This window comes from Piliocolobus tephrosceles, chromosome 1 (assembly GCF_002776525.5).
Source record: "Piliocolobus tephrosceles isolate RC106 chromosome 1, ASM277652v3, whole genome shotgun sequence".
Taxonomy (NCBI): domain Eukaryota; kingdom Metazoa; phylum Chordata; class Mammalia; order Primates; family Cercopithecidae; genus Piliocolobus; species Piliocolobus tephrosceles.
Window position 1 is genome coordinate 27,715,675 of NC_045434.1, and position 15,868 is coordinate 27,731,542.

The following is a 15,868-nucleotide window of genomic DNA, read 5'->3' on the forward strand; positions in this document are numbered from 1 at the left end:
TTTTTTTTTTTTTTTTTTTTTTTTTTTTTTTGAGACGTGGTCTCCTCTGCAGACCAGGCTAGAGTGCAGTGGTGTGAACACAGCTTATGCAGCCTCAACCTCCCAAGTTCAAGCGGTCTTCCCAACTCAGTCCCCTAAGTAGCTGGGACTATAGGCCTGTACCACCACACCAAACTAATTTTTGTATTTTTTTTTTTTTTTTGTAATAATGTGGTTTTGCCATGTTGCCCAAGCTGGTCTCAAACTCTTGGGCTCAAGCAATCTGCCTGCCTTGGCCTCCCAATGTGCTAGGATTACAGGCATGAGCCACCATGCCTGGGCTATTTTCTTTCTTATTGAGTTGTTTGAATTTTTTTGTAGATTCTGAATATTAGTTCTTTGTCAAATGCATACTATGCAAATACTTTCTCTCATCCTGTGGATTGTCTGTTTACTCAGCTGATTATTTCTTTCACTGTGCAGAAACTTTAGTTTAATAAAGTTCCATTTGTCTGTTTTTGTTTTTGTTGTGTTTTCTTTTGAAGACTTAGTAAAATTTCTTTACCCAAGCCAATGTGCAGAAGAGTTTTTCCTAGTTTCTCTTTTATAATTTTATAGTTTTGGGTCTTATATTTAAGTCTTTAATCTCTCTTAATTTTTGTATATGGTAAGAAATAGGGATTTTAAAAATTTGTGTCATCTACAATTTCTTTCATCAGTGTTTTATAGTTCTTCTTATAGAGATATCTCACCTCCTTGGTTAAATATATTTCTAAGTATTTTGTTTTGTTGTAGCTATTGTAGATGGGATTTATTCTTGATTTGGCTCTTGGCTTTATCCTTGTTGGCATATGAAAATGCTACTGATTTCAGTATGTTGATTTTATATCCTAAAACTTTACTGAAGTCATTTATCAAATATAGGAGTCTTTTGGAGGAGTCTTTAGGGTTTCTGCATGTACATCATATCATCAGTGAAGAGGGATGCTTTTACATCCTCTTTTCCAGTTTGGATGCCCTTTATTTATTTCTCTTGTCTGATTGCTCTAGTTAGGTCTTCCAGTACTGCATTGAATAGACGTGGTGAGAGTGGACAACCTTGACTTGTTCCAGTTCTTAGGAGGAGTGGTTTCATCTTTTCCCCATTCAGTAAGATATTGGTTGTGGGTTTGTCATATATAGCTTTTATTATTTATTTATTATACTTTATGTTCTAGGGTACATGTGTACAACATGCAGGTTTGTTACATATGTATACATGTGCCATGTTGGTGTGCTGCACCCATTAACTCGTCATTTACATTAGGTATATCTCCTAATGCTATCCCTCCCGCCATCCCCCCACCCCACAACAGGCCCCGGTGTGTGATGTTCCCCTTCCTGTGTATAAGTGATCTCGTTGTTCAGTTCCCACCTATGAGTGAGAACATGCAGTGTTTGTTTTCTCTTCTTGCGATAGTTTGCTGAGAATGATGGTTTCCAGCTGCATCCATGTCCCTGCAAAGGACATGAACTCATCCTTTTTTATGGCTGCATAGTATTCCATGGTGTATATGTGCCACATTTTCTTAATCCAGTCTGTCATTGATGGACATTTGGGTTGATTCCAAGTCTTTGCTATTGTAAATAGTGCCACAGTAAACAGGCTTTTATTATTTTGAGGTATGTTCCTTATGTGCCTAATTAAGGGGTTTTCTCATGAAGGAAAGCTGGATTTTATCAAATGCTTTTTGTACATTTATTGCAATGATTATTGCTTTTAGTTTTGTTTATGTGATGAATCACATTTATTGATGTTTTAATGTCGAATCATCCTTACATCCTTGGAATGAAACCTACTTGATTGGGGTATATTGTCTTTTTCATGTTCTGTTGGATTTGATTTGTCAGTATTTTGTTGAAAATGTTTTCTTCAATAAAAGATGCCAGTGAGACTGTGGAGAAATAGAAAGCTTTTACACTGTTGGTGGGAATGTAAATTAGTTCAAACCTTGTGGAAGACAGTGTGGCATTTCCTCAAAGACCTAAAACCAGAAATACCATTTGACCCAACAATCTCATTACTGGGTATATACCCAAAGAAGCATAAATCATTATATTATAAAGATCCATAAACGTGTATGATCATTGCAGCACTATAAACAATAACAAAGACATGGAATAAGCCTAAACATCCATCAATACTAGTTTAGATAAAGAAAATGTGGTATGTATATGCCATGGAATACTATGCATCCATAAAAGGGAATGAGATCATGTCATTTGCACAGACATGGATGAAGCTGGAAGCCATTATCCTCAGCAAACTAATGCAGAAACAGAAAACCAAACATCACATATTCTCACTTATAAATGGGAGCTGAACAATGAGAACACATGGAAAAAGGGAAGGGAACAACACAAACTGGGGCCTGGCAGAGGCAGGGAGAAGGGAAAGCAACAGGATAAATAGCCAATGCGTGTGAGGCTTAACACCTAGGTGATGGGTTGATAGGTGCAGCAAACCACCATAGCACACATTTACCTAATGTAACAAACCTGCACATCCTGCACGTGTATCCCAGAACTTAAAATCAAATCAAATTAAATTTTTTAAAAGTTTTCTTATATTTTCATCAGGGAGAGCATCCTGTCATTTTCTGTTTTGTACCCTTGCCATTCTTTGATATTGCGGTGATGGCTTCATAGAATGAGTTAGGGAGGGTTCCCTCCTCCTCAGTTTGTTTTGTGCCTTTGCCATGCTTTGATATTAGGGTAATTATGGCTTCATAGGAATGGAGCAATTTTAATAGAATTGGTATCAGTTATTCCTTGTATGTCTGGTAGAATTCAACTGTGGATCAGTCTGGTCATAGACCTTTTTTCTTTTCTTTTCTTTTCTTTTTTTTTATTAATTACTGATTCAATTTTACTACTTGTTATTGATCTGTTCAGGACTTCTATTTATTCGTGGCTCAATCTTGGGAGATTGTATGTTTCCAATAATTTACACATTTCTTCTAGATTTCATAGTTTGTGTGCAGAGATGCTCATAGTAGTCTCTGATGATCTTTTGTATTCCTGTGGAATCAGTTGTTTGTCATTGTTATCATTTCTGACTGTGCTTATTTGAGCACATTGTTGCAGTTATTTGAGTCTCAGAGTTGGGGACCAAGCTGGGTGGAGCCAGGCCAGGCAGGACCATCCATAGTCCTCCAGTGGCAGTCATAAGCACCAGCTCTTATGGGAATCCAGGGGGTAAGCACCCAGTGATGTGCCTGTGTGTGGAGTAGAGGAACCTCCACTGCCCTAAGTTATCTGCATGGAAAGGGAGAGGCAGCCTGAACTCCTAATCTAGAAGAGTGGGTTCTCCAAATGCCAGGAGATATGTCCAGGTGTAGAGTGAAGAGACCATCAAGTTGGCTGCACCAAGTTCTCTACTCAGAAAGGGAAGGGTGGCTTACACTCCTAATCCAGGCAAGCGAGTGCATAAAAATGCCTAGAAATGCCCCAGAAAGGAGCAGAGAAATCACTACTGCACAGGGAAAGGCAGGGGTAGCTCAGGCTCCTAATCCAAGGGAGTGGGTGAGCCAAATGCCTGGAAATGTGCCCTGGGCATGGAGCAAAGAAAGTGCTACAGCACCAAGATCTCTGCACAGAAAGCAAGGGGTGGTACAGGCTCCTAATGCAGGTGAGTAGGTGCATCAAATGCCTGAAAATATGCCTTAGTGTGGAGTGGAGGGAGCACTGCCACCCGAAATTCTTTGCATAGGAAGGGAAGGGTGGCCCATGCTTCTAATTCAGGTGAGCAGGAATGGGATTCTCTCTACTACTCCTTGGAACTAGTAGGGCTCATTCCTCTGACTGACCAAGGGAACAGGTTGAGGCACCTAGCAATGACATATACAGAGCTGTCAACTCAGTTCTCAAAGGCATCCCTGGTTGTAAAGCTTCCTGCAGCTTCAGAAACTCTCCTTCTGCTCCAGTCCTGCAACAAGAAAGATCCCAATTTCAATGCCTATCTCTGGAGTGCACTCCACATCCACTGCTTGCTGTGGGAACCCTTCACCCACTTCAAAGCAAGTGCTCCGAGGCCCAAGACAAATGCTCATGGTAGCCATCACTGCCAGATCACCAAACAATGACTGACTTTGTATGAGCCCAGTTTGAAAATGTTGCCCTCGTCTTGATCCCAAATACTCCCAGACTCTCAACGGGGATCTGTGATGGATTCATCCTAGGAGAAAGAATAAACTGGAAATAGACCAGCCCTCACAATGAACAAAGCCTTGAACATCTAAATCCCTGGTTGGATAAAGAAGATATACCTTTAGCTTAACTGCCTGGCAGAAGCAAAAATAAATCCCCTCTGAAAGAAGATAAATTACCCAGAGACTCAAATTTTCTACACAGAATTTCATACACAATAGCTGACAGTTAATCAGAAGTAGACTTTTTTAATTACAAGAGAAAACAAACAATAGAGATAGAATGAAGAATATGTCATTATTGCAGTTATTAGATATACCTTTAAAATAAATATGATTAATGTAGTCAAAAGATTAAATAATGAAATGGAATGCAGAACTCGATGAAATCAGCAGTGTATTAGAAAAAGCTTAAAATAGAATTGGATATGTCAGAATAAAATATTCAAACTAAAGATTAAAGTTTGAAGAAATAAAAATGGAAAATATAAAAAGAGTGTAAGATAATATGAGACACGGCAAAATGGTCTAACATATAGATTTCAAAAAGAGAGAGGAGAAAGAATGAGGCAGAAGAACCACTGTAAGAGATGATGGCCAAGAATTTTCCAAAACTAAAATAAGGCAAAACAAATGACTAAGTTTGGACAGAAGGAAATGAAACATTTGAAACATTCAAAATTAGCAAATAAATAATTGCATATTTTAAACATTCCAGAAATTCAGAAAAAAGTTCTCAAATTAACCAATTTAGCAAGTTTTCTAGATACAACATCAGTATACAAAGATCAATTGGATTTCTATACATAAACAATAAATAATTAGAAGCTTAATTTTTAGACCAATGAAGCAGAATAGAGAATCCAGAAATAAAGTAAAGTGTAGCCAACTGATCTTCGACAAACAAAAATATAAAGTGGGGACATGACACCCTATTCAACAAATTGTGCTGGGATAATTGGCAAGCTACATGTAGAAGAATGAAAAGTTGATTCTCATCTCTCATCTTATATAAAAACTAACTCAAGATGGATCAAAGAGTTAACTCTAAGACCTGAAACATAAAAATTCCAGAAAAATAGCATCAGAAAAAAACCTTTCTAGGCATTGGCTTAGGCAAAGACTTCATGACCAAGAACCCAAAAGCAAATGCAACAAAAATAAGATAAACAGATGGGACTTAATTAAACTAAAAAGCTTCTGCACGGCAAAGGAAATAATCAGCAGAGTAGAGCAACAACCACAGAGTGGGAGAGAATCTTCACAAACTATGCATCCAACAAAAGACTAATATCCAGAATCTACAAGGAACTCAAATCAGCAAGAAAGAAACAATCCTATCAAAAAGTGGGCTAAGAACATGAATAGATAATTCTCAAAAGAAAACATACAAATGGCCAACAAACCTATGAATATATGCTCCACACCACTAATTATCAGGAAAATGCAAATCAGAACCACAGTGTGATACCACCTTACTCCTGCAAGAATGGCCATAATTTAAAAATAAAAAAATCATAGATGTTGGTGTGGATGTGGTGAAAAGGGAACACTTTTACACTGCTGGTGGGAATGCAGACTAGTACAGCCATTACAGAAAATGGCGTGGAGAGTCCTTAAAGAACTAAAAGTTCTTTAAGTTCACTTGAACTAAAAGTTAAGTTCATTTGATCCAGCAATCCCACTACTGGGTATCTACCCAGAGGAAAAGAAGTCATTATACAAAAAAAGACACTTGCATATGCATGTTTATGGCAGTACAATTTGCAATTGCAAAAATATAAAACCTAAATGTCCATCAATCAATGAATGAATAAAGAAAATGTGGTGTAAATATGCCATGAAATATTACTCAGCTATTAAAAAGGAATGAAATAATGGCATTTGCAGCAACCTGGATGTAACTGGAGATCATTATTCTAAGTGAAGTAACTCAAGAATGGAAAACCAAACATCTTGTGTTCTCACTCATAAGTGGGAGCTAGGCTATGAGGATGCAAGGGCATAAGAATGATACAATGAGCCAGATGTGGTGGCTCACGCCTGTAATCCCAGCACTTTGGGAGGCCGAGGTGGGCAGATCATGAGGTCAGGAGTTCAAGACCAGCCTGGCCAACATGGTGAAACCCCGTCTCTAATACAAAAAAAAATTAGCCAGGCATGGTGGCGCATGCCTATAGTTCCAGCTACTTGGGAGGCTGAGGCAGTAGAACCGCTAGAACCTGGGAGGTGGAGGGTGCAGTGAACTGAGATTGCTCCACTGCACTCCAGCTTGTGCAACAGTATGAGACATAAAAAAAAAAAAAAAAAAAAAAAAAAAAAAAAAAAAAAAAAAAAAAAGATGCAGTGGACTTTAGGGACTCAGGGGAAAGGGTGGGAAGGGATGAGGGATAAAAGACAACATACTGACTGGCCAAGATGTCCAACTAGAAACAGTGGCAGTCGGAGGCTCCCATTGAAAAGAACCATAATAAGTGCGTTAATCTTTCACTGGCAACCAAGGTAACCAGGTTCTCTCATCAGAACTGACTAGGCAGCTGGTGTGATCCATGGAGAGAAAGGAAGAGCAAGCAGTGTGGTGCAGTGGCCCATCTAAAAGCCACATGGGTAGAGGAGCCCCCACCCCCCAGCCAAGGGAGGCATCCTACCCAGCTGGGGGGACCGTGATTTTTCCATGGAACTATGAAACCCACAGATTAGAAGATCCCACTCATGAACCCACACCACCAGGGCCTAGGGCCTTAACCCCAGAGCCATGTAGATTCTCAAGAGCGTCTCAGCTGGACTCTGCTTAAACCCATCAAGCCCCTGGGGAGGAGGGGTGACCAGCACCACAGCTGCAGCTGCCTGCTGTCTAAGCCATTTGAGCTTCTTGGGAAAGGGGCAGCAGCCAGCACTGGGACTCACAACTGCCTAACATGTCAAGCTCCCTGGGCAGGGGAAGTGTGGCATCCATCTCTATAGCTCCAGGCTGTGCTTTTCCCCTGCTGGAACAAGAATGGACAGCTTGGTCCCAAAAGGTGTCCCCAACAGCCCAACACACCAGCTGTGGAAGACTGCAGCCAGAGGATCTCTTCAGGCCTGACTCTGACTCGTCCTTCCTCACTGGGTGGGGCTTCCAGCAGGAAATCCAACAACTCTAACCAGAGGCTCAGGGACAGAACCCATATCTCCCTGGGCCTGAGCCTCTAGCGGGAGGGATAGCTGCAGTCTCTGTGAATCAGCAGACATAGCCTTTCCTCCTGATAGTTCTGAGGAATCCAGGAGCCCAGATGAGTGGATTTCCCCCTAGCAAATCACACCCCTGCATCAAGGGTCAAAGTGCTTCATTAAATGGGTCCTGTTCCCCATGCCGCCCAACTGGTTGAGACCCTCCAACAGGGGTTGTCAGAAACCCTACACAGGAGCGATCCAACTGGCATCAGGTCAGTGCCCCTGCCAGAAGATGGAGCAGACACCCATCTTTGCTGTTTTCCAGCCTCCTTGAGTGACATCTCCAGATGCAGGAGTGAACCAGATGAATAGGGTGTGAAATGGACCCCCAGCAAATGGCAGCAGCCCTACAGAAGAGGGACCTGACCATTGAAAGAAAAACAAACAAAAAGCAACAACAACAAAAAAGTCCTCACAAAAACCTCATCCAAGGGTCAGCAGCCTCAAAGATTGAAACTAGGCAAATTCAGAAAGATGAGAAAGAATCAATGACAAAATGCTCAAAACCCAAAAAGCCAGAGTGCCTCTTCTCCAAATGTTTGCAATGTCTCTCCAGCAAGGGCACAGCACTGCACGGAGGATGAGAAAGACGAATTGACAGAAGTAGGCTTCAGAAGATGGGTAATAAAAAACTACGCTGAACTAAAGAAGTATGTTCTAACCCAATGCAAAGAAGCTAAAAACCTTGATAAAAGGTTAGAGGAACTGCTAACTAGAATAAACAGTTTAGAGAGGAACAGAAATGACCTAATGGAGCTGAAAAACAGCACAGGAACTTCGTGAAGCATACACAAGTATCAATAACTAAATCAGCCAAGTGGAAGAAAGAATATCAGAGTTTGAAGACCACTTTATTGAAATAAGGCATGCAAGCAAGATTAGAGAAAAAAGAATGAAAAGGAACAAACAAAGCCCCCAGGAAACGGGACTTTGTGAAAAGATGGAACCGGTGATAGACTGGAATACCTGAAGGAGATGGGGCGAATGGAAAAAAGCTGGAAAACACACTTCAGGATATTATCCAGGAGGACTTCCCCAACCTAGCAATACAGGCCAACATGCAAATCCAGGAAAAGAGAGGGAACACCATTAGGATACTCCACAAGAAGACAAACCCTAGGATACATAATCATCAGATTCTCCAAGGTCAAAATAAGGGAAAAAGTGTTAAGGGCAGCCAGAGAGAAAGGCCAAGTCACCTACAAAGGGAAGCCAATTAGACTAAGAGTGAACCACTCAGCAGAAACTCTGCAAACCAGAACAGATTGGGGGCCAATTCAACATTCTTAAAGAAAAGAATTTCCAACCCAGAATTTCATATCCAGACAAAATAAGCTTCATAAGTGAAGGAAAAATAAAATCATTTCCACACAAGCAAATGCTGAGGAATTTTGTTACCACCAGGCCTGTCTGAAAGAAGCACTAAATATGGGGGGGAAAAACACACCAAAATATATTCTTTCAGTTAAGAGAAACAAATAAAGCATATTCAAATAGGAAGAGAGCAAGTCAAATTGTCTCTGTTTGCAGATGACATGGTTTTATATTTAGAAAACAACATCATCTCAGCCCAAAAACTCCTTAAGCTGATAAGCAACTTTAGCAAAGTATCAGGATACAAAATCAATGTGCAAATATTACAAGCTTTTCTTTACACCAATAATAGACAAGCAGAGAGCCAAATTATGAATAAATTCCCACTCACAATCACTATGAAGAGAATAAAATACCTTGGAATACAGCTAACAAGGGATATAAAGGACCTCTTCAAGGAGAACTACAAATCACGGGTCAAGGAAATAAGAGAGGACGGAAAAAAAAAAAAAGGATAAACATTCCATCCTCATGAATAAGAAGAATCCATATCATGAAAATGGTCATACTGCCCAAAGTAATTTATAGATTCAATGTTATTCCCATCATACTACTATTGACATTCTTCACAAAATTAGAAAAAAGCTAGTTTAAATTTCATATAGGATCAAAAATGATCCCATATAGCCAAGACAATCCTAATCAGGAAGAACAAAGCTGGAGGCATCATGCTACCTGACTTTATACTACAAGGCTACAGTAACCACGACAACATGGTACTGGTAAAAAAAAAAAAAAAAAAAAAAAAAACCAGACATTTAGACCAATGGAACAGAAAAGAGACCTCAGAAATATCATCATATCTACAACTATCTGTCCTTCAACAAACCTACCGACAGCAAGCAATGGGGAAAGGATTCCTTATTTAATCAATGGTGTTGGGAAAACTGGCTAGCCATATGCAGAAAACTGAAACTGGACCCCTTCCTGACACCTTATACAAAAATTAACTCAACATGGCTTAAATACTTAAATGTAAACCCCAAACCACAACAATAGCAACAAAAGCCAAAATTGACAAATGGGATCTAATTAAACTAAAGAGCTTCTGCATGGCAAAAGAAACTATCATTAGAGTGAACAGGCAACCTACAGAATGGGAGAAAATTTTTGCAGTCTACCTATCTGAGAAAGGTCTAGCATCCAGAATCTACAAGAAACTTAAATAAATTTACAAGAAAATAAAACAAGTATCAATAGCTGAATCAACCAAGTGGAAGAAAGAATATCAGAGTCTGAAGTGGTCAAAGTAGCAAAAGTGGGCAAAGGATATGAACAGACACTTCTCAAAAGAAGACTTTTACATGGCCAACAAACTTACGAAAAAAAGCTCAACATCACTGATCATTAGAGAAATGCAAATCAAAACCACAATCGGATACCATCTCACACCAGTAAGAATGGTGATTATTAAAAAGTCAAGAAACAATAGATGCTGGCGAGGCTGTGGAGAAATGGGAATGCTTTTACACTGTTAGTGGGAATTTAAGTTAGTTCAACGATTGTAGAAGACAGTATGGCAATTCCTCAAGGATCTAGAACCAGAAATACCATTTGACCCAGAAATCCAATCACTGGGTATATACCCAAAGGAATACAAATCATTTTATAAAGACACATGCACACATATGTTTACTGCAGCACTATTTACAATAGCAAAGTCATGGAACCAATCCAAATGCCCATCAATGATAGACTGGATAAAGAAAACTGGTACATATATGCCATGGAATACTATCTAGCCATAAAAAAGAAATGAGATCATGTCCTTTTCAGGGACGTGGATGAAGCTGGAAGCCATCATCCTCAGCTAAGTAACACAGGAACAGAAAACCAAACACCACATGTTCTCACTCATAAGTGGGAGTTGAACAATGAGAACACATGGACACAGGGAGGGGAATAACACACACCAGGGCCTGTTTGGGGGTGGGAGGTGAGGGGAAGAAACTTAGAGGATGGGTCAATAGGTGCAAAAAGTTTATTTAAAAGAAATGAAAGGTTATATATGCACTCACATATTTTAAAAAATAACGGAAAAAAAAAAGAAAATTTCTCTCTACAATTTTTTTTTAAAAGACTACATATTGGGTACTGTATACACTGCTCAGGTGATGGGTGCACCAAAATCTCAGAAATCACTGCTAAAGGACTTAACCATGTAACCAAATACCACCTCTTCCCCCAAAGCCTATTGAAATAAAAAATTAAAATTAAAAAAATACCAATACAATAGCACCAAAAATCATCAAATACCTTAAAATAAAAGAAATGATACACAAAATGAATGCACAGAAAACTGGAAAACATACAGAAAATTTTTAAAAGAGTTCCATACAAGGATATATTATGCTTATTTATTGAAAGATTAAATATTATGATGTCAGTTCTCCCCAAATTGCTCTATATAGATTCAATGTATTCCCAAACAAAATCTCATTGGGGATTTTGGGTGTGTGTGTGAAACGTGACAAGCTGATTATAAACTTTATATTAAAACTTAAGTGTTTAAGAAGAGCCAAGATAATTTAAAGAGGAACTAGAGTTGAAGGACTTATACCATGGGATATCAAGATGCATTACACATTAAGGTCATGCAGTAGTGACACAATGATAGACAGATAGAATGAAGCCAAGACATTGACCACACACAATTTATGATCTAGGTGACACTGCCAAGCAGTAAAGTAAGAGCAGTTTTTCTCTTAACGGTGCAGGATCAACTATACAGGTATATAAAAATATCTTGACCACAACTTCATGCTGTATAACTCCAACTGGATGGTAGATATAAGCATAAAAGGTAAAATAGTAAAGCTTCTAGAAGTAAACACAGGAGAATATCTTTATGGCTTGAGACAAGCAAACATTTCCTAAACAGTACCTCAAAATTAACTAACCGTAAATGTAAAGATGATAAATTAAACCACATTGAAATTAGGGATTTCCGTTAGTTAAAAAAACAAATGTAAATGGAGAAGTTTAGCCATGAGATAGGAGAAGATATTGTAAGACATGCACCATTTTAAAAAGATTAGTACTCAGAACTTTAAAATGCCTACAAGTGACAAAGAAAAAGATAACTCAATATATAAGCAGGCAAGAGACTTATCTGAATAAGCATTTCAGAAAAGAAGACATCCAAATGGCCAGTAAATACACACATGATCTTATTAATCAACAACAAAAAATGAAAATTAAAGTTACAATGTGACATTATCACCAAACCTATGAGGATGACTGAAAGGAAAAATTTTAACAATATCAATTGTTCGGAGGACATAGAGCAATGAAAATGTTAGCATACTATTGGTAGGAGTGAAAACTGGTACAGCCACTTTGGATAACTGTTTAGCCGTAACTACTAAAGTTGAACATAAGCATGCCCAGGAAATCCACCAGTTATATACCAAACTGCAGTTATACAAATACATGCCAAAATTCATGTACAAGAATGCCCATAAGTTCATTATTCATCATGGCCCCAAACTGGAAACAACACAAATGCCCATCAACAGCAGAATGGACTTAGAAAAATGATGCATTCATAAGATACACTAGTATATAGCAGGTTCAGAAATTCTTTCTGTTAAAGGCCCAATAGTAAATATTTTAGACTTTGAGTGCCATATAGTCTCTGTTGCAACTTCTCAACTCTCCTGTGGTAGGGTGAAAACAGCCATAGATATGTAAACAAATGAGCCAATGTGAATGGCTGTATCTCAAGAAAACTTTATTTGCTAGCCTCGGCCATGTAGCAATGGAAATGAACAAACTACTGCTACATCAAAGAACATGGATGAATCTGAAAATGTCATGTGAAGCAAAAGAAGGCAGACACAAAAGAATATATTCTGAAATGTGGAGGAGGAGACTGGGAGAGCCTTTAAGGAGGCTTCCAGGATGCTGCTAATACTCTATTTAATAACCTAAGTGGTAGCCCCGGTGTGTTCCTTTTGTGGTCATTCACCGAGCTGTTGAATATGATTCGTGCACATTTATACTCTCATCTATCTTTCGATAAACAATTTTATGAGACAATAGTTACAAGTACTAAAAGATGACTCAAGGATAATCTAGAGATGCTTTGCTTTGAAAAAAGCAAAGAAGGTAGCCAGATAACATCAGAAAATGTATTTTCATAATGCATGTTGCAGTAACTTTAATTTTTATTATGTGTATAGGATATTTGGCAAAATCTGGTGGTCATTTACTGCTTAGAGCTGAAATTGAAGTCATGATTGATGGTAAGTATTGAGGTTATAACAAAATCTTTATGTATAAATCTAAATACATTTACTATTTGTGATTCTAGTCACATATGAGTTCTGTTAGGGTGCCAGGCCAGATAGGAAGAGGGTGGTAGTGGTGGTTGGATAATCATGGAAGAATCAATGAAAGCACTGGGTTAAGAGGTATGTATGTTTTTTCTCCTTCTATTCTATTTCCCCTTACTCTCTTTCCCTGTTTCAGTCACTCCATGTGTTCCACTAATTGTCTGAGAACTGTCATCCTAGAGCCGTTGGGAACTTTGGAAAGTTGAAAATTCATTTACTCATTCATCTAACAAATGTTTTTTAGCATCTCTTATGTTTATGTAACAGCACTATTCACTGCTAGCGACACAGTTGCAAATAAAGCAGTCTCTTCCCTCAGAGAATTCACATTTTAGTAGATAGTATTATACAATACATTTGCAGAGCAGGGAATTAAAGAAGGGTAATATTAGTCTATCAAAATGTTTGGGTCTTAGGAATCTCCCTTAGCCTCTGTCTATTGTCCCATCAGGGTCAGAATTACAAATAGTGAGTTATAAAAACAAGTTGGCTGCCTTCCTTCCTTTCTTTCTTTCTTACTAGACTATTTTTTTTTTTTTTTTTAGAACAGTTTCAGGTTCACAGCAATATTGAGCTGCAGGTACAGAGATTTCCCAAGTACCTTCTCTCCTCACCTATGCTTAGCCTCCCCCATTATCGACATCCCCCACCAGAGTGGTACATTTATTATAATTCACGGACCTACATTTATACGTCATTACCTTCCTCCCTTATTCATTCATCCATTCATTCATTCACTCACTCATTCATTCAACACATATTTGACTACCTGCTAAATGCCAAACACTAGAATTTTCCATCTTTCTTACAGTCATTTTCTTCTTTCACTCCCCTTTCTCCTGCTCCTTCTCATCTCTCCATTTTCTAAATCTCCCCCCTTTGTTTCTATTTCTTTTATCAAGAAATAAAATAGTAATTTCTCACAGTCCACTATCTGGATATAATGATATTAGCATTTTGGTCTATGTATTATCCCGGTTTTTTTTTTTTTTTTTTTTTCTTTTTGAGACGGAGTCTCCCTCTGCCGCCCAGCTGGAGTGCAGTGGCACGATCTCCGCTCACTGAAAGCTCTGCTTCCCAGGTTCCAGCGATTCTCCTGCCTCAGCCTCCAGAGTAACTGGTACTACAGGCGTGGACCACCACGCCTGGCTAATTTTTTGTATTTTTAGTAGAGACAGGGTTTCACCATGTTAGCCAGGATGGTCTCGATCTCCTGACCTCAAGATCCGCCTGCCTCGGTCTCCCAAATTGCTGGGATTACAGGCATAAGCCACCGTGCCCTGCCTATCCAGGATATTTTTAAAGAATAAAAGCTATTATATATTTTTAACTATCATAACTGTTTTATAACTTTTTTCACTTAGCTGTATAATATAAACATCTTTCTATGCCAAGAAATAGGGGCCTACAACATGTTCATACATATGTAGTATTTCATTTTATATTCCTAACTTTTAAGCAGTTCCCTATTAATGAACATTTAGACTGATTTTAACTTTTTCATTAAGACCAATATGAACCTCTTCCTCAATATACAAATACCTGTTTATGTTATCTAGAAAAATGCTCAACATATAAAAGGTCCTCGGTAATTTTTAGTGAATATTCCCATTTTTCTTTTAATGGGGTCTGGTGGGGATAGATGATAAAACGTCCTGAATGCTATCAGTCAAAGTTACAAAATGCAGAGGGAATGAAGAGGAGAGATGGAGAGAAGGGGGCACTCTGTGAAAGGTGGCAGGGCTGTTTAGAATTAAAGTTTTGTGGCCTCTAAGAAAGAGATAACTTGAACTAAAGTCTCTTCTGATATTACAGTTATTGAACGACTGCTCCGAGATGAAGACCCTGTGATCAAAGAGTTGGCTGAAATAACCTATGATATTTTTAAGAAAATAGCCGATAAACTGACCTCTGCAACTCTTAAACAAAACTTCCAAAAATTGCTTAAATTCTTCTACATCAAAAAATTGAAGCCTCTTTACAATTATAACTCACTCAAGGACCAGATAGACAGTCCCACAGACAGTAAAGATATCAAGAATAATAAGACCTTAGAGAATAGAATGATGATGGCATTCATCATTCATAAACAATGGGAAGTCAACAATGTCTTGGAGCTGACCTTAGAAGAATGATTTTTCTTTCCCTCCTGACAACTTGAGTCTGTTTGTAGATGCATTTCTGAAAAATGCTGGAAGCTTTTACTGTTTCTTCTTAATTTTCTATTCAAATATAGAAATCTGAGAGACCTGGTATCTCTCTCTGACAGTGATCAGAAGCCCTATTTCATCAAAATCACCAATAATTGAAAATAACATAAGCAAAGTGTTTGATGAGAAGCTCTTGGAACTTGATTCAGTCCATAAGCATCTACCCAGCACCTTCTAAGTGCCAGATACTGTGTTAGGCAGTGGAGACATTTGGATGATATAGACAAGGTTCCTGACCTCAGGATGGGCACAGTCTAGTGACACATAGTGTGTTCATTTCTATCCTGCTGGGAGAAATACTGCCTAGGGCAGTGTTAACAAAAAAGATGTGGAACTTGAAAAATGGGAGAAGGAAATGTATTCTGGGTAAAGGTATTGAGCAATAAGAGTGTAGGGGAAAGTGGAGGAGTTTGTGGGTACAACTATGAGAAGGAAAGAAGAATGAGAAGAGCTGATACCCAAGGGAAGACTACTTTATGCTAATGGGTTTGAGCTTTTTAAAAGAAAGATTGGACAGTCCATCATAGTCAGTGCTCCCATTGCCATCAGAATTATAAAACCTCATCAA

The 15,868-nt window shown here is 38.5% G+C and overlaps 1 protein-coding gene across 1 annotated transcript in view; it reads left to right on the plus strand.

The window, feature by feature from the left end:
* The window catches only part of MROH9 (maestro heat like repeat family member 9), a 237,057-nt gene extending 221,832 nt beyond the window's left edge, over positions 1-15,225 (plus strand). The window contains exons 18-19 of the mRNA XM_026447952.2: positions 12,938-13,000; positions 14,906-15,225. Of these exons, the coding sequence (XP_026303737.2) occupies positions 12,938-13,000; positions 14,906-15,225 (383 nt within the window). The remainder of the gene's footprint in view (positions 1-12,937; positions 13,001-14,905) is intronic.
* Positions 15,226-15,868: the final 643 nt, after the last annotated feature.